At 41.4% G+C, this 18626-nt stretch overlaps 2 protein-coding genes across 2 annotated transcripts; one reads left to right on the top strand and one right to left on the bottom strand.

Annotated features, from left to right (window-relative positions):
• Positions 1-115: 115 nt before the first annotated feature.
• znf532 (zinc finger protein 532) lies at positions 116-9125 on the bottom strand (the record flags this gene model as incomplete). The annotated part of the gene is made up of 9 exons (XM_083983825.1): positions 9114-9125; positions 4375-6787; positions 3572-3753; positions 2739-2915; positions 1986-2148; positions 1414-1728; positions 1089-1201; positions 723-861; positions 116-619 (listed from the first exon to the last, which is right to left on the bottom strand). The coding sequence occupies exons 2-9, from the start codon at positions 6754-6756 to the stop codon at positions 116-118; spliced, it is 3975 nt and encodes a 1324-aa protein (XP_083839951.1). The 5' UTR covers positions 6757-6787; positions 9114-9125.
• An 8040-nt stretch (positions 9126-17165) lies between these two features.
• On the top strand, positions 17166-18384 carry grp (gastrin-releasing peptide; the record flags this gene model as incomplete). The annotated part of the gene is made up of 3 exons (XM_083984070.1): positions 17166-17319; positions 17991-18220; positions 18331-18384. The coding sequence occupies 3 exons, from the start codon at positions 17166-17168 to the stop codon at positions 18382-18384; spliced, it is 438 nt and encodes a 145-aa protein (XP_083840196.1).
• Between the last annotated feature and the right edge of the window lie 242 nt (positions 18385-18626).

Below are 18626 nucleotides of genomic sequence, written 5' to 3'. Positions count from 1 at the left end.
CAGCACAGCCAACTGAGATACTGTATGTTTTCTGCAACAGTTTAACAAACTGTATGTTTTTTTTTTTTAAACAACGGTGCTGCTTAACATGGAGAGGTTAAAAAGTTAGTTTTTCTCACTTTTCGGCTGCACTCAATCTCTTTGACTTTATAAACGCCATCCCATGAGTCCTCATGTGAGTATTCAGGTTGCCCTCCGTTTCAAACATCTTCCCACACACTTTGCATTTGGTATTTGGTGTCCCATCATTGTTCTCGTCTGTAACCTCCATCTGGTTCTCCCTTTGACTCTCATCATCATCCTTGCCTCGTCCGTTGTACCGGCCGAGACCATGCGGCTCCTTGAGCCGATGGACGATGAAGAGATGTCGGGCCAGTGAGCGGTGGGAGGTGTAGCATAGGCCGCACTCCTGACACTGGTAGGATGACCCATCGGACTTGTGTTGGGGAATATGTTTGTGGAAAGCGGCGATGTCCTCAGTGGTAAAACTGCAGACTGCACATTTGTGAACTTTGAGGATGTTCACCTTGAGCCTCTTCAAGGGCTGTGAGTCTGAACCCCTGGAGTTCAAAGCTGGTGACCCTTCATCCTCTTCTGGCTTCCTTTTGGGGCTGGGAATCTGTAAAGATGATTGAGAAGGTAGATTAGGCATGACAGGGACATCAGGAAATTCAATTTCCTTCTGATAGATTACTGTATGCAAATTTGTACTGTCATTGTACCATTTCCTTGTCAGGCAAAGCCTCCATATGATCAGAGTTGACGGTCTTCCCCTCAGGGTCTTTGTCTCCATGCATCAGCTGAATGTGCTGATCCAGCAGCACCCTCTTAGTGAACAGTTGACTCGGAGCTGTACAGTGTCTATCAAAGCAAATAGATACAAAATAAATAAATAAAATGATAAGATAAATAATTAACAGAGTGAGGTTCCAGCGTAGTGTGTGGATGTTCACCAGCCAGCATAGTGTTGCTATCCCTTGGACAGACAAGAGTGTGACTGCACCGTTAGAGGCTATACCTGTACATGAATTGTTCTCAGATTTGATTTGCGACTGTACTAACCCTGACAGATTAGTGTGTGTACTCACGGGCAGGTGTAGACCTTCCTCAACCCCTTGTGTTTGAGACGGTTGTGTCGGCAAAGACTGTGGGAGGAGCTGAAGGACTTGTCGCACTGTCGACATGGGTGCTTCTTCAATATCTGCAATATGATTGCAGAAATGCGTAAAATGCAAAAATTGCTTCAACAACATTTTTTTCAGCATTTCTTTCTAAAGATGGAATTATGCTTCTCTGGGATGCATGAGGGTGGATATGTACCAGGGTGACTATGATATATTTTTGTGACTGTGCATAGAGTAAGTTTGTTTTTTTATTTCTGTTTCAAACTTGTTCCCTGAGGCAAATATTCACCTTGCCATGTTCGCGCCTCACATGAGCCACAAAGACCTCTCTTGAACTGAAGGGCGTATTGCAGTCTCCACATGTATATCCTGAGCTGGGTGGGTTTTTGAGGTCAGCTGAGCAGTTACTGTTGGTTTTCTTCAGGGGTGAGGGTGGAGGCTTCTTTTCTCCCTTGTCCTGATTATTGACATTACTGCCATCCTTGTTATTATTACTGGGACTGCTGCTGTTGGTATTGCTTGAATTTGTGGGCTTGGTGCTCAGAGGAAGGTTGATGCCCAAGTTTGGTGGACCCTCAATGGTCTTCAGAGTTCCATGGATGGCCTGAGAAGGATCCACACAGATTGAATTATGACTTATAAAGCACTGGTATGTGGAACATGTCAATGTTAAACTTATTAGTATGACTTAAAAAGTTGAAACAAAAACAGTACTGCTGCGCACACAATTTCACATTCATCCAAGTCACAGAATGGGAGTTTATTTCAGACTTAATGATGCTAAGAACAAACTCATTATTGGAGTGAGTTAAGATGCATAAAAAATAGATACTGATCAAGCAAGACAACGGCTGTGCCTACTTTGATATGGTCCAACATGAGCTGTTTCTGTGCGTAGTGCATGGAGCAGTCGGGACATTTGAACACTGAAACTTTGTGATTGACAACGTGTTGGTCGAAGTGCGTGTAGAGGAGGGATTGCAGAGTGAACACGGTATCACACATGGAGCACTTATAGATCACCCTGAAAGGCAGAAAAACAATATCTTAGAAAATGACAGCAAGTTTTCTGTGGATATAAATGAAGTGTTTAGAGAATTGAATATGTTATCATGTTTGTATAGGTCATGGTAGTCATTTAGTGCTTAAGTTGGAGGCAACTGTACTTCTTTTCAGTTCTTGAAAATGTTTCAGCTCTTACTGAATTCACTGAATTCAGTTTTAGGCTTGTGGCACAACAAGGGGCAAACCCAGGTGGTGGTGCAAGAACATCTGCTCCTAAACACCTGAATTGTCAGTAATGCTGATAACAGACACGTCATCAGCACTACTGAGTCAATGAAAGGTTGCCATGTGGAAAAAAACAAACACAAGTTAAGCCACTGTGTCTAACGACCACAAATCCTGCTACTGATGAAGCAGCAAGGATGATCTTCCTTAGAAAAATGGTTTGGACATGGGTATCGGGTAGCAATGGTGTGTGGCTTTGTGAGAGGAATCTTTTTGAGGAAATGTATGTTTATTATGAATATCGTCATTAATACATAAAACAAAAAAATATTTGCCTTAGCTCAACATTTTAGAAGTTGTAGAGTTTTGCATATAAAGACCTACTTGGGCTCTCCTGCCTTCACTCCTGGATGCTGTGTATGTGCATGGGAGTGTGTGCCAGGTGCAGACTTGAAGGCCATTGGGCAGAGAGGACATTTGTAGAAGATCTCACAGTGAGTGCTCTGGATGTGGGACTTGAGAGTTGCAACATCAGAAAAGATAACACTGCAGTGTACACAACTGAAGGGAGAGGGAATGGAAACAAAGGACAGAGGGAGAAGAAATAAGAGTTAGACAATCAGATTTTAGATTAGTACATTTCATCTTAATTTATTCCTCTGATGAATGTATGCAAGTATGTGTGCATGCAACGTTACAATTATGACATTCTTATGAGTCATTATTAATATGCAGAGGCAGTCTCCAATTCATAGCATTTTGAAAGACAAGAGTCATAATTGAACTATAATTGATCAGATACTGGGTGTTTAGATTTTAATGGCTTTTATCCTGGGTGACTCCACATAAAAATTGTGACTGTCCATTTTTCCCACAAGTTTCATTGTGAATCATGTCACTTTAACTGATATGGCATTGTCAAGCTGAGGCATAGATAATGTACTAATAAGTGTAATTAGAAATGACATTGTAAATGGTGCAAGTAAGAGCCATTTAAATCAGAGTTTGACCACTTTCCAACAAAAGAGGAAACTACTTCTCAGTACTAACTCCTGTGTACTTGTTTGAATTTTTTTTAATCACAAAAAAGTTTTAACAGAAGCAATAGTTTAGAAGTTAAAGTTGAATACATTTCCTCTAAAACTTTGGAAACTATACTTCGGCTTCAGCTAAAATCCATTGTAATAATTTCATGATTTCAGTTGAAGTAGACTGACCGGTAGCCCACTCTCCTGGTGTAATGCAGGCAGTTCTTGGTGACATGAGACTGGAAGTGGACAGATCGGCAGCTGGCACCACACTCGGGACAGATATAAGGGGACTTGTGCTGGTGGATTCGCTGGTGTGACAGAAAACTGCACTGATTTGGGAGCAGCATTTGGCAAATAGCGCATGTTTTCTATGGGAATGGGAAAGAGAAGATTAAAAATATCAGCTGTGTTATCATGGCACTGAAATGATTGCTTGCTAATGTTAAGTATTTCTCCATATTATTACCTGAGACAGTCCATATAAAATAAAGAGTCAGATCAGCCAATCAAGATTTTTTCTTGGTTAGATCTCCTAATGTCTACCTTTGCAAAAACGTAATGGTTTTGTTTGTTAAAGATGTAAAAAATTAAAATTTCCCCTCTCAAAAGACATCCCCATGTATTTACATAAAGACAAGGCCTCATTATGAATGGAAATTGAAATTATTTTCTACTTCTACTGTATGTAGTTCAAATAAAAACTATAGCCTATGTACTGCACTAAACTCTTCAAGTAAGTGATACATCATGTGATTTGAGTAAGTGGACCCTCCTTGCGTAAATGGCTGTAATCAAAATTGTATCCTGCCCAACTGTTTTTGTTGACTCTTGCTGCATTGATTGCACAGTTAGCTATTTTCTATAGCGGACAGCAGCAAATTAAACAGTATTGTGCTACAGATCTCCCCACCGTCTATATTGTTGTAATCAGTAGTCAGATGAAAAAAATTATTTGTGTTGTGAACTATGTTATAGTATGGTTCACACACCTGCCCACTGGACTCTGGTGCCTGTTGATAGTGCATGGCAAGCGAGCTGTCGTCCTGGAACATTTCATTACATTCCAAGCACTTTAGACTGTGCCTGCAGAGCTTTAATGCATCGTCCTCCAAGGGCATGGCTGCCACCAGAGGAGCACTGCATGGAGCTGAAATAACTGCAGTTTGAGACCCACTGACAGCACCTTTCCCTTGGGGTTGACTTGTGGGTCCTTGGGGTGGAGAAGTGGAAATGGAACCGGTGATCTTTGATGGACTTGATGACGATGACGATGATGATGATGATGATGATGACGATGACAATGATGATGATGACGACGTGGTTATCATCTGGTCTGCAGGAATGGGTTTTAGGATTAGATGTGAGCACTGCATAACAACCCCTTTGTCCTTGTGGCCCCTGGCATGAGACAAGAGGCTACATTTGTTGTAGAACACTAGACTTTTGGCACAGTGGTTGCAGGTGACCTCAATCCGCACACTGCGACGCTCATAGTGCTGTGTTAGGCTCTTCTCAAGAGCAAATGAATCCCCACACTCCAGGCACTTGTAGCCACGTGATGGTAGAGAAATGCAGGCTGAAGTTGGTGGAGAGAGGTTTGGGACATACACAGGGACAGGATTTATGCTACTCAGGACTTTATTGAAGGCGTCCACTACAGAGCTTTGAGAGCTAGCAAACACTTGAACCCTTGAGATTTTCTTTGAGGCCTGACTAGTAAGAATTGTCTGCTGTTTGACTTGTGATTTTTGCTGAATCTGTTTTGAAGAGGACAGAGCCTGTTGGAGATCACAGGCAGTAGAGGATATAGTCTGAGGCAGAAGGTTGAGGTTACTAAGATGGACTGTCTTTGGCACAAGTTTGGCATTTGCCAGACTTGAGGCAGGTACCATGACAGTTTGTTGCTGGATGGCATTAGCAGCTTTCAAGATCGCACTGCTGGCACTTTGCATTGATGCAGCAGGGATGACTGTTGCTTTGACTGTGGTGTTATTAGCTAGCTTAAGATTGATGACTTGAGAGCCAGCTGTCCTGACTGCAGAGACTGGCAGGAAAGCTGTTGCTACAGGTTTAATAGTCATTTGCTTGGTTATTTCAATTGAAGGACCTCCTTTGGTGGCTACTACTGTTGTTGGCAAAGAGGACCTTGTGGGAGACGAGAAGATTGCACTGGTGGTTGCTATGAGAGATGATCTACTTCCACCCTTTTTTAGAGCCTCAAGATCAAATTCAGGGAGAACTCGGGTGACAGTACGCTTGATCTGTCCAGATGAGGTCTTGATTGTTTTGATCCTGACCTTTGGGATAACTGGGGTGGTGTCTGTGCTTGACGCAGGGGAACCTTTGCTGCTACCCTCACTGGTGACACTAGAGGGGCTGTCTTGTGGTCTTGTTAGCAGCCTCTTTGCAAACTCCAGGGCTGATTCATGCTCCTGTGGTTTCTCTGAAATTCTTGGATTTTCATTGATTTTGATGGATTCTTTTTGTGTTGTTGGAGAATCTAAAGCAGTCAAGTCGGGAGCGCTAGCCTTTTTTGCACTGAGGGCTGCTATGGCTGCTATACAAGAAGAAAGCTTAGCAGAGGACTTGGCTTTGCCCTGTGGCGTACTGGACACATTAACAAGCCCTGATGACTCTTCCGCCTCCTGATTAAACTTGGAGACGTCTTCCTTGAGTTCCTCTTTAGGTAAACTTGATGGAGGGGAATTGTTAGACTTGGAACCACCTAGTGTGCAATTATTATTGTTGTTTTGATCATGTTTTTGGTCTCTGTTTGCTCTGGGCTTGGACACATTGTCCACTGCTATTGGAGATTTGTGATTCTGGTCCTCCCTTTTAGTAGTGGACCTAAAGAATGTCTGACCAACCGGCTTGTCCATGGGGTCATCTACTTCAATTTTATCATCATCATCAAACTCCTCAGCACTGGAAATGGGGCTAAACTGATTGAAAGTAGATGGTGGGTTGTTAACTGGTTGTCCTTCCTCCCTGGGACCCTTCCATCCATTCTTGTTGTAAGAACCAGGTGTAATGCTTGTCAAGAAACCATTCTGAAGACCATTACAAGTTCCAACAGAATGATGTTGAGGATGAGAGTGGAAATGTTCATCCCTTTCTGAAATTGTTCCACCATTCTCACTAGTGTCTGTGTTTCTGATGTTCTTGACGATGACACTAACACCAACATCGTGTCCTGTTGAGACATTATGAACCTCTTCTTCATTAGTAGTCACCCCAACCCCGGGATGCTTGAGTTGTCCATCGTGCTCGTCGTGGTGGCCAGATTCAATTGCGGCTTTAGGATCCACCATGTCGGGGATGTCGAAGGCCGCCAGCAGATCATCGAAGTCCGGCGTCTTCATATCTCCCATGATCCTTCCTATGTTTTAATAAGTAGTTCACCTGGGGAGCACAGATCGAAGAGAAATTAGTAACATAACAGCATAACATAACACAAGCTACGATGAACTCTTCAACAGGCTGAACAAGGATTTACAGTTTGGAATGAAAATCTTTCACATAGCCTTTGTTGGAGAGTTACCAATGATATTTTATAATGCGCCCCAAAATTTGGAAACACAGTAACTGTAATTCAGTAACACTGAATTCATCAAGGTATGCACAACAAAGGCTAAGGCCTTTTTAATACCATCCTGTTTGATAGTATTTCAGCTATTGAGTTTTGATGAAGTCAGATTGTGACATGGGGGTATTTAGGAAATGCTGTCCTTGGGATTTTTGGATGTGAGGGAGGAGTAGGCCCACTGTACATTTTAGTCAGTATACATTATTAATAGTAGCATTCATATTTACTAGGCTGCAGTAGAAACAGCTGCTCAACACATTTCTTAAAGCACTAATTGCATGAGGCTATTTATAAAATGATAGTCACTCTATTCAGACCTCTGCTATTGCTTTCTGTTTGGAGCGCAATGCAATACATTTATGTAATTTATGTATTGTCTGTGTAATTCATTTGGTATTACAGGCAATATTTTCTAGATTGTTAAGATACAACATTTTCCTCCCAATAAGAATGACCAATAAAATACTTTGACACATCCAACTGATGATTAGTGCACTAATTAGGCTAATGGTTTTATATGTATTGCAATATTTTAATGACAGGAAAAAAAGGGGGAGCATGTTTTTCTGTGCATTTATTTCATACTTCACGAATGTCACAAAAGTACAAAAGACGTTGTATTAAGGACGAAGGCAGGTAGTTCATAAAAGTGGCATTGGTTTATCGTGACCGGACAAGCTGTACTCTAGTATGTTATTGCAAAGGGGTATTTGATTTTAATATTGTATGTCATTCAGTCAAGCTTTAGTTTTGTTGTGACCACAGCATAGCCATGTCAAACACCATGTTTACCATGACTTAGGCACTGCTTTCTGATGTTTGATATTTCATCAGCAGACTGAGCTGATTGCTCTCCCTTCCTTCTCCTCCTCAAAGATCTGCATCACAGATGCAAAGCTCTTGCGAAACAATTAGTCCAGCTGGCGCATATTCTGCAAGTGCATGCAATTATACATTTGTTGTTACGGCAGGTGACTTTATTGACTGTCTTCAGAGAGAAATACCCTGGAACCACATGCTGGTCCTCATGGGGGGTGGATGTGACATTTTGATTACATTAAATGGTTGTAATCTACAAGCTTAGCGTTGCTATAATTAAAGCAAATAGATGAGGTATACCAGTGTTCTGTTGAAATACATTTATCTTGAAGAGGCCGTGCGTTTGAATACATGTTGTGTAATATAATATAATATTATATAATATAATAGGAGCAGGATTGGATCAATACAGTACTGATGAGTGTCATTGCAATTTCATTAATTTTCCCATTATTGGTCTGGTAGTTGTCTGTTGGTTTGGGGATGAATATAACATGTAAACAAGACTTAAACCTGAAGGTAATATGAATGGTAAATTTGAACATGATAACCAGAGGAAAGGCTTTTAATATATGGCAATATTGAAAGGAGACAATCAGAAACAACTGTTTTTCTGGTTTGCCACTAATGTAAGGAAAATGTGTTTTGTTAGAAACATTTTGCTTTCAGTGTGTTATTCTGCCAACCCCCCGCCCAAAAAAACCAACAAAAAAAAACAATTGTGAGCACTGTAAATAACTTATGATGGGACTGAAATGTCTGTCTGTATGAATGGAGTTGGGGACAAAAGACAGCCATGGAGCTGCACTGCTTGTACGTGCAGTTAAATCATTGCTGCTCATTGAACCAAATGCATGGCAACCACCTCTGCACATACACAGAACCCAATCCTACAGCCTGGACCTAGATTTGAACATGTAACCAATCCCAATCCAGATGATAGGAGCAGTAAAATAATAAAATAAGCATAAATACTCGACACAGAGTGGGAGAAATGATAGGGAGAGGGCAGATGAGAAATGCAGTGAGGGGGGGAAAATGGCTGCTGAGCTGTGTGAAGCTGCAGCAGAGGGAGAAAGGCCTGGTGGAAAGAAAAGCTAGTCACAGCCATGACAGCCAGAGCAGCCTGATGTAGGAAGTAAATGAAGGTTAAACACAGACAAAAATGAAGAACACAACACAGATCCCCCCCCATCTCGGCAATAGCCGTTTAATACACATGCATTGAAATCCACATTCTGTGTGAAAGACTACTACAACCTCAGTAAAGTGAATGGAAAATTACAATTGTGGAAGCATGCAAGTGAAACAGCCACTCCTCACCCTCTTTCCTCCGTCCCTCTCCAGCCACTAGCCAAACCTTCTTAACTTCCTTCCCTCCATCCTGCAACAAACAGTCACAACACTGCTAACCCACAAAAAGCCATCCACCCCACCCTGTCTGGAAAAAAAGTCCTGTTTCTTCCCAACCAGGCAAAGGCCCACAATATAGGGTCGGGTTACATCCATGGATCTGGTGAGTGGTGGTGGTCCTGTTAGGGATCCTCCTTAGTCACTCTCTGCACCACTAGCAGCACACAGACATGCAAACAGACGGATAGATCATGCTCCTGTTTATGTGTGTGTGTGTGTGTGTGTGTGTGTGTGTGCGAGAGAGAGGCAGGCTTTAGGCTTCAGATTCACAGACTCCCAGCTGGCCACGTCCCCCTGCCCTCGTCCTTTCCCAAATCTCCCCTGCTCTCGTCGTGGTGAGCAGGGCAGCAGCTGCATAGCGCACCGACATCCAGCCAGCAGCGAGCAGCAAGTAGCAGCAGCAGCAGCAGCAGCAGCAGGGTATGTGCCTGTGCCATGGTAGCCAGTGGCTGAGCTGTGCAGGGCTGCCATGAAGTAGCCTGGGCTATCTCTATCTCCTCAGTGCACAGAGAAGGCATTGTTCCTGTCAGCCCTCTGTCTGCCTCAAACCGGTTTCAGCTGGTTCCGGTCACCCAACATAAAGCCCTGAGCTGCAGCACGGCCTCAGAAACACACAGGCAGAAGCACTGTACCCACCTCCCAAGAAACACTGCAACATTTTTCACCAAACTGCATGAATATTTTCATGTAGACTTGACTGACTGGAACAAGGATAATGCATAGGTAGAGGGAGGGTAGATAGAAGGAAGGATGGATAATATTTGTGAAATGAGTTTCCTTAGTGTAGTTGCAAGCATTGCCATAAAATTAGTTGACAAAAATACCTAAAACAGTGTGCAAAAAAGATGATGTCTTAGTGAGCACAGATCCTTTCATACAAATCAAAAAACAGTACAGGAGTGAATAAAGGACAAAAATGAAAGTATATAGACAAAAAATGCATTGCATGAAAGGAAATAAGGTTAAAATGATGTGCAAAATGATCACTGCTGATAACAATAACTTAAAACACTGAAAAGAAGAAGAAGGTTTATGTAACCATGGTGCCAGTGGGAGCTCAGTCTGTTACCTTGGCCTGTTTCTCAACCAGGTCCCTCAGTGATTTCACCCAAGACTCACTGGTAGTCTCTCTGAAAATTACAAACTTTTATGCATCCCCCAGCAGCATTTCCCCCTCCAGCACTGTGACATAAATGTAATGAATGTAGAAACCTAACACAGACAATCTGACATGGGCAAACACAGGCCATTCATGCACCTCCCTCCCCAGATCTCCATCAAACACATGCCACCCCTACCCCACATATGCAGCCACGAAGACACAAATAAACATAAACATGCACGTTCATGCATATATAGAGGTAAATGTGGCATACCCTCGTCAGATTTTTTTCCACTCTCAGAGATATTCAGGAAAAAAAAAGTCTTCCAGAAGAGGCCTCAGCACCTGCCTTTACTCAACCCCAACCATACCAGCCCCCATCCTCCTCCTCCTCCTCCTCCCCTCCCCCTCTTCCCACTCTCCTTCACTGGGTCAGTCCTAGATTTTTAGTCCCAGTCCAGGCCTCGTTTTTTTCCTGTAGCCCCCGCCACCACCATGGCCGTGCATGAAGGGACGGCTGGAGAAAGGGGGCAGTGTTCAGCAGGCGAATCAGGCCTTTTGTCTCTGTCTGTGCAGGGGGGGTGAGGGGACTCTCCACTCTGGCTCTGGAGCAGCAGCAGCAGCTGGTGCAGAGAAAGAGGAGAGAGAGGGAGATGGAGACAGTGGGAGGTGGGGGAGATGGTGAGGAAGAAAAGGAAATGAGTGGGAGAAGAATATCATAAAGACTTGAATATGTACACTGCTCCTATCTTAGGCCAGTGCTATCGTAACCATATCACTGAGTGGAAAATGTTTGCCTGGGATTGTGCTGATAATCTGGTCTCTATCCCACACTTTTTTCTAGAGGGATACATTTTTTTCATTATTACAACGTGATATATAAATGGCTGAGGCCTTTGTGTAGGCCCAACTGCCCATCTGCATAATGCATACAGTACCAAGGTCACAGAGTCAAACACTTGTGATCTTGTTGACACTTCTACATACAGTTATGCAGAAGCAATGCAAATGACATTATATTATGTAACACAGCGTCGTCATGGCAGTAATTTCTCTCAAACTTACACCTACATTTAATTTTAAAGCCATTTCATGCTATCTCACAGGAGTTAAAATGTCCTGATCTGATTGTTCATGTAGCCCACACAGCAGTAGAGACAAAAAGGCACATCAGTAACAACACAATCAAACAGTAAACAGATAACTTCACATTACAGCCCATGTGATCGACCATTTTATAAACAAAGCACAATCAAATCAAGTATTCATAACCTACCTGCGAGACTGAAGGGAAAGGCTTTCAGCAGGATAAGGCTTTCTCTCTTTGGCCTGCTACCAGTCCTTGATACATCTGGCAGACCTATCAAAGGCAGCCATGAATGCTGCAGCATAAACTAATTAGCCTTCATTATGTAAAGAACCATGCCAGGTTTATTCATCAGACAACACAAATGCATTTTATACACTGCAAGGCAGTGGGAGATGTGCATATATATCATTACAGGCCCTTATGGTGCCTCCTGCCTCTCTACAGTGTGACAGATTCAGAGAGGAGGCTGAGGTTGCCGTGCTCCCCACCCCTAACAGACACACAGTCACATGACGTCACTCTGCCTCCATTCATGTTGGCTATAAGCTGCAAAGGCGAGCTGCCATAAGCTTGCCATCTCCTTTTACTGAATTTTCAAATTTGCCTGCATAATATTGAAGCCTAAAGCTTCAGACGCTTCATGGCACTTTATATAAATTGTATTTTTCTCCAGTTAGTTAAATGTATTGTATAGTATTTTGTATCCATATAAAATGCTTATGTTTTCTTCATGATGTCCTCTAACGCTACATTTTTTGTAACAGAAACCAGAATTAATATGGGATACCTTTTAATTATGTTACTAGCTTTGGGAAGGCCTAGACCCCCCAGGCTGGAAATGATTAATTTAACCTCCTAAGCAGTGGATCAGTCAGTGGAACCTAATGCTGGAACAAGCTGAAAATACATGTATGGGATAATAGGAATAAGATGTTTTTTTTCAAATGTTGAAGGAGAAAGCAGAGTTTTGATGGGTTGAAGTTGTTCTTTAAACAGGAGCACTGTGGTGATGTTTAAAAACCAGTTTGTAACACATGAATTAATCATGCGCACTCAGCCTCTCTGGTGTAACAATAGGAAGCTAAAGCAATAGGCCTGTTATAGCCCAGCTCTACACTGTAGTCTATGCCCATGACTGGACAGCTGCAAGGTGATTTAGTCCAAACTGTGACGAACAGCAAAGATCTCATAATGGCAAACTGTCCATTTTAATTGACGCTTTCTTGCTGAAAGGCCTCCCCGATATGCCTCATCTTTGCTTTTCATAAAGCCAATATTATTATAGTCATGACACCACAGTCAGAGCACTTAATGTATCATATGACATTTGAAAAGAATATCGTGAATAGAAAATGGAAAGGGGGACAATTTCACAGCTCAGAAACAGAAAGAGATTTTCAGCATGTCAGTAGGCTACTTATTGCTCACTGTTGTACACAAAAAAACACTTGAACAATACAATGATTAATAGAAATGTTAATGTAAAAACATCTGTTTTGTTGAGATAAAAATGATTTAAAGACTTAATAATGCACATAAGTGTCAGTAAAATCAATAGTTGTGATTTGCAAAATGTAATGTAATTCTTAAAGCTAAATTTGTTGATGAAGCTTCATCACAGCATCAAACTCATCATCAAAAACCACTGACTGTGCTCTGCCTAAACTCGCCCCACAGTGCCACCTGGTGTCTGCTGACACAACAAATAAAGAAAACAGTAAAATAATTTTTCAGTTGGAGGCTTTGTAGCAAAGTATTTATAATTACTAAATTGTTTATCAACTATAAGTGAATTGTTGATTATTTGTCATAACCATTTGACGCCATTTGACACAAGTTTTAAGTTATATTTGGAGTTATACACATCAGGGGATTTCCGTGAATAAAAAAACAACTGTTTTTCTAGAAGAATAAAGTCATCATGCTCATTGTATGCAATCATGAGCTATAATCAACAGCCTGTATGTGCATAATGCTGAACTACTCAGCTTATTCAAACTTTAAAACTAGTTGGATTTGGTTTAATTATAAGGCCTGAAGTGATTGCAGTGGTCTCTAGTGGAGGTGGTGAAAGTCAGGCAATCAGTCAAGAGTGGCTGCTATGAGTCAGTGAAACAATTAATGACCATGGCTTCTCAGTATGTGGTAGCCTTTTTGAAGACTTATAATTTTTCATAGACATGAGTAGTGTATTTAAAGCAGAAGTAAGCGATCCGGTCGTTTTCGCTAATGCTGCGTTCCAGGCAGGCTTTTGAAATCGTAAATTACAGCTTCAAGTCACAACTTACGACTTTGTAGCGTTCCAGGCAACCCACTCGTGTTTTTCCGACCTGTTTTACCTGTGAAAGTCACTATAACGGCCACTCGTAACTTCCGACCCGTGAGCTCGTACCAGATCGAACTGGTACGACTTCACAGGTCGGAAAAAACACGAGTTACGAGTTGCCTTGAACGCACCATAACAGTCCTCGTCCCTACGTCGCCACATTCACGGCGTCCCTTGGCTGCACACACAGCCCTGCATGCCGTTCTCTCTCCTCATTGGATAAAAACTGTAGGATACGATAAATGTTTTCTCCTCGGCTCAGAGCAGAGCAGAGTGACTGACAGACCCGTGTTTCGGTCCAAACACTCTATGTAAGTGATTGCTGTCGGAAGATATAACTATTTAAGACTTATATTAACACAAATATATCACTTACTTCTGCTTTAAATAATGCAATTGTGGATGCAGCCCTCATTTTCCTTGTATTTAGCTTTTTCTTAAGATGCTTTCTTGTGCTGTAAGACCACACGAAGGATCTTGTTGGCTCAAATAAACAAAAAGCAACAAATATTTCAGATGGCAGTGCTCTGTGTGTCCTACCTGGTGCTGCCCTTTGACCATAGGTGACTCATCCTGTTTTGTTAAGGTCAGCCCTGGATGAGGATCTGATTTGTTATGAGCCAGAGATACTTTCTAATATCCTGCAGGGATATGTGTGTGGGGTTGTGATCTGACAATACCCAGAGGAAACTTCCAACCTTTTCAACACAAAATGTTACTTACCTCCAAACGCACACAGACCAGCGCATTGTCTCCTTATCTGTCCTTGCGTATTTTCTTCCTCCAGCAATCTGTACGTCAATACTGTCCTGAAAGGGATCAGTCAAGTATGAGAATTTTACACAGGCTCAATGCGTGGGAGGTTCACTGCTTCATTCACACTGTTGACCTTTCCGAAGAGTTCAGCACACTGTAATAAGCTGTAACAATAAATGATGTGGATCATACACAACGAAGTGGCACATGCTTCATTGTCAAATTATGCTAAGTGAGCACACAACAGGTGTTGCCTGCAGCAAAACATCGTTGTGGTTGTGATCCATGGCATCTTGTTTGACTTGTGTTCCTTAGCTTATCAGTTTTTTCGTCATTTCCTCTGCTACAAAAACAAGATCATGAGACTTTTACGTGTAACAATAACTAAGTCAGTTTATTCTAACACTGAATTCAAGTAAATCTCGAAGCAAAATAGATAGAGAAGAATGATCACCGCGCACACTGATATGACTCTATTCTGATACAAAGTTCTCTATCTATTTGGCTTTGCGGACTCCTGCTGCCCACCAGCACCTGAGGAACTGTGGCTGTGCAGGAAGATTTGTCTCAGTTAAAGGGACAACGAGGAGTTTTGGAAAAGCGAAGCGTTTTCACACTACATTTATGAGCCTCCGCGCGCACCGTAAAATTCTTTTGACCGGCGCAAGACGGACTCATGTTTTCATTCATCAAGAATTAAAGTCAGAGGTTCAAAGAGGTTCACATACCGTCGTAGTTCCGACCATAAACGGCGATTCAGCTGCGTTATTCTCATGACTCGTTGCGAAACCGAAAGTAAAAAACGCTGGTCGGCTCGACCAGCATCTCCGCCACCACTAATAATAACAAAATAACGATAGAGACAGAACGATATATTTATCGAAAATGGGCCCATTAACAAGTGTGGGTAGCGGAGATTCATCCACATTAACGTGAGACTTTTTTTATAACCGAATAGAAACTCCTCGTTGTCCCTTTAAATTTTGAAGCACTTGGACTTCAGTTAAGATTTTACAGTTTAATTCTACTTTATATCTATAGATAGTAAACGCAGAACACATCAAAATGCCAGAAACATTGGTAATTTATCAGAATTAAAGGTGCCACACTGCATGATGAGCTGTAATACTTTTTGAAAAATATTTGATACATGTAGTTGTGGAAGATTTGAATGAGCTAAAAATGTCTTCCAAGAAAAATATGTTTTAAAAAGAAAAGTTTAACTGTCACCGTGAAGAAAAATGTTTTGCCAAAAGAGTAGATGGAAATGGACACTTAAAATAAAAAAGCAGCTGAAATACATTTACTTTTAAAAGTTCCTGTGTGACCAGTTCCAAAACACTGGATTGTAGGCTACATGTCCCATACAGTAGTACATCCAATAGCATCTCCATAGCTGATCTTTGTTATTTACAGTTTGGACTCTTTGGAAATACTTTGTATTTGGTCCCTGAAGGAGTGACGCAGAATCTGATAAGTTGCTCAACTGATGTTGCACCTTGGTGTCAGTTGAGTTTGAGGGCTACAAATCCAAATCTAAATTGAAAACATGTGGTGGTCTGTTGATGTGGAGTTAAAGAGAAATCTCACCACACCAGTGTAAGTCCACCACTATTTGAGGATAGGATCTTGAGGCTATACACATTAGCTGCTTACTAGCATCACACACCTGAATCTCAGACACAAGTGTTGGTGCACAAGTTCTGTTGTGATTAATGTTGGCAGCAGCAGGTTGTGGTTTTGACAAGGAGGAACATGTTGAGTAAGAAAAAGATGTCGGACAGTATTGATTAAGAATTTAAGTTCTCTGCAGTTTGTTAGTTCTGCATTTTGTGCATTTACCTCTACTCTTGTGCATTGTACAATGAAATTATGAAGTTTTACTACATTTTTCCAACTATAAAGTTACATCTCAACTTCAAGGTTCATCATTAGAATATATCTTAAATTGTTAAGAAATAGTCATTTGAGTATATGACAGGATGTTATACAATAACACTGTGAAAGGTGCCATTTTGGATGATCAGTACCTTTCATACTTAATGTAGCCTACATTTTCCAAGAAATACGTCATGCATTCATGCCTAGTTTTGAAGGAGGGGGTTTCCGTGTAAAAGCCTAGTTATTATATTGTAGCATAACTACTTTTTTTCTTGAGTAAATCATCTGAATACGTCTCCCACCATTGCTTTTCCCCAATTATGCTCGTTGAGGCGGAAGCACTTATACTCACGTGTCCCGTCCATCACTGTGAGATGACGTTGGACGTTGACACCTGCTGCAGTCACCCGGCAATCTCCTGACAAACAATAGCGCGCAATAATAATAATTACAGGCTATAGGTGATAATTTGTCATCATCACTTTCTCATCCTGATACCGGGACCGTTGTAGCTACTTTTAAAAACACCCGCTGACGTCTACAGCTTTATCAGGAGGGGCACTTAACTTTCCCCATTAGTCGATTCCCCATCATCAACGGCACCGGGAGTGGGACTTCAACAAGTCTGCAGCTGGACGCCTGCGTTTTTCTCTCTGCCCTGTGCGCTGCCGGTTCACGCGAACATATTAAAAGAAAAAAAAAAAAAACTCGACTATGGTTGAGGTTTTTTAAAGTTAGCTGAAGCTGATTAACTGCGTCTAAGGATTAATATACCGTTGTTTAGATCAGACATTTTCTCTGATTAACATGGGCGGAGTGTGTTTGTGCTATGCATGGACTTGCAGACCGCTGTGGCCAGTTTTTATTATTCTGGCTACAATACCCTGTATGATGCACTGTTCAGAGAGTCCGGCAGCAGTTGTTGGAAAAATGTACCCCCGCGGCAACCACTGGGCAGTAGGTAAGAGAAACTTTAAAATGTCAGATTGTTTTGTTATCTTTGTTTGGTCTAATGGAATTGGAAATGTTCACCTTAAGTGAGAGCATTTAAAAAATATTGTGGATCATGAGTATTTTAGCCTTAAATTTCCTATTATATTTTTGAAACCTAAATTCTGTTTAAACGATTTGAAGAAATATTTGGTCACTATCAATGATTATTGCTGTGCATTCATATGTGTGATTAAGATTCATAATATTGGCAATAGTAATAATAATGATAATATCTAATGCACTGATCTTCAACTCGTGTCTGTCAGCTCTTATAATCCCTGTTTGTCTGATGAATGTTTATTTTTTCCTCAACTGTATGCCAGGCAGCTCAATGAAATAAAAGTGAATGATTAAATTACAGTAATTTGAATTAGATTAAATTAGATTAAATTAAGTAAATGTGACCTCTTTTAGACATGAGAGCTGTTCCATGGGAAACACATAGTCTACTGGATACACTGCATTGGACATATAGTGTTTAACTATACCCACTTTTGATACGTGGCGAATATGTGAACTATGATTACAGTGTGATTACACATAAGGGCATGTCATTATGTTGGTTAATTTAAACTTAGCTGATCATTGTGTCTGACCACATACACATTAATATTCATGCATCGCTGTATAACTTCCCAGGTCATTTGATGGGAAAGAAGAGCATCGAGACCCTGCCTGAACTGCAGCAGGCAAACCCTGACAGTGACTACCTCACACCCCAAGAAACAGAACCGGACCGATACGTGCGTCTGATGGATGCTCTTGTGCAACAAAACAAACTTAAACAGATGAAGGCACAGCTTGCAGACAGGCTGTTTCAAGTGGGCAGCGGCTGGAGAGAAGAGGACAGAGACAAATATCTCAGAGAGGTCAGTCCATGGGGTTTATTGCCTAATTTATCTGTTTGTAAGTGATTAAAGTGTTTTGGAAATAATTTGTATGGTTACGTGTATTTCACCATTCCCTCTCTGCATTGTAGATGTTAGACCTGCTTCTTCTGGCTTTGAAACTGCAAGGCAACGACTCCACCTGAAGGCACGACGGATTCTGTTTCAAAAACGGTCATCATCATGTTCTAAACATGTTTCCTCTGATCACATAGCCACTCTAAAACGTTTTTCTGCAGTGAGAAAATTCTTGAAACACAACAGAAGTTTATTTTATCAATAATTTCAAATTTCTAATATGTAATCAGCAGTTTGAATACAGACTGACCTGAAAACTTTATGTTATCTTAGCTGAAAACTGGAATAAATTTAACGTTGTGATAACTGC

Source organism: Trachurus trachurus (assembly GCF_905171665.1).
Source record: "Trachurus trachurus genome assembly, chromosome: 12".
NCBI lineage: Eukaryota > Metazoa > Chordata > Actinopteri > Carangiformes > Carangidae > Trachurus > Trachurus trachurus.
Note: the sequence above shows the minus strand (reverse complement) of the source record. Positions and strands in the feature narration are given on the sequence as shown.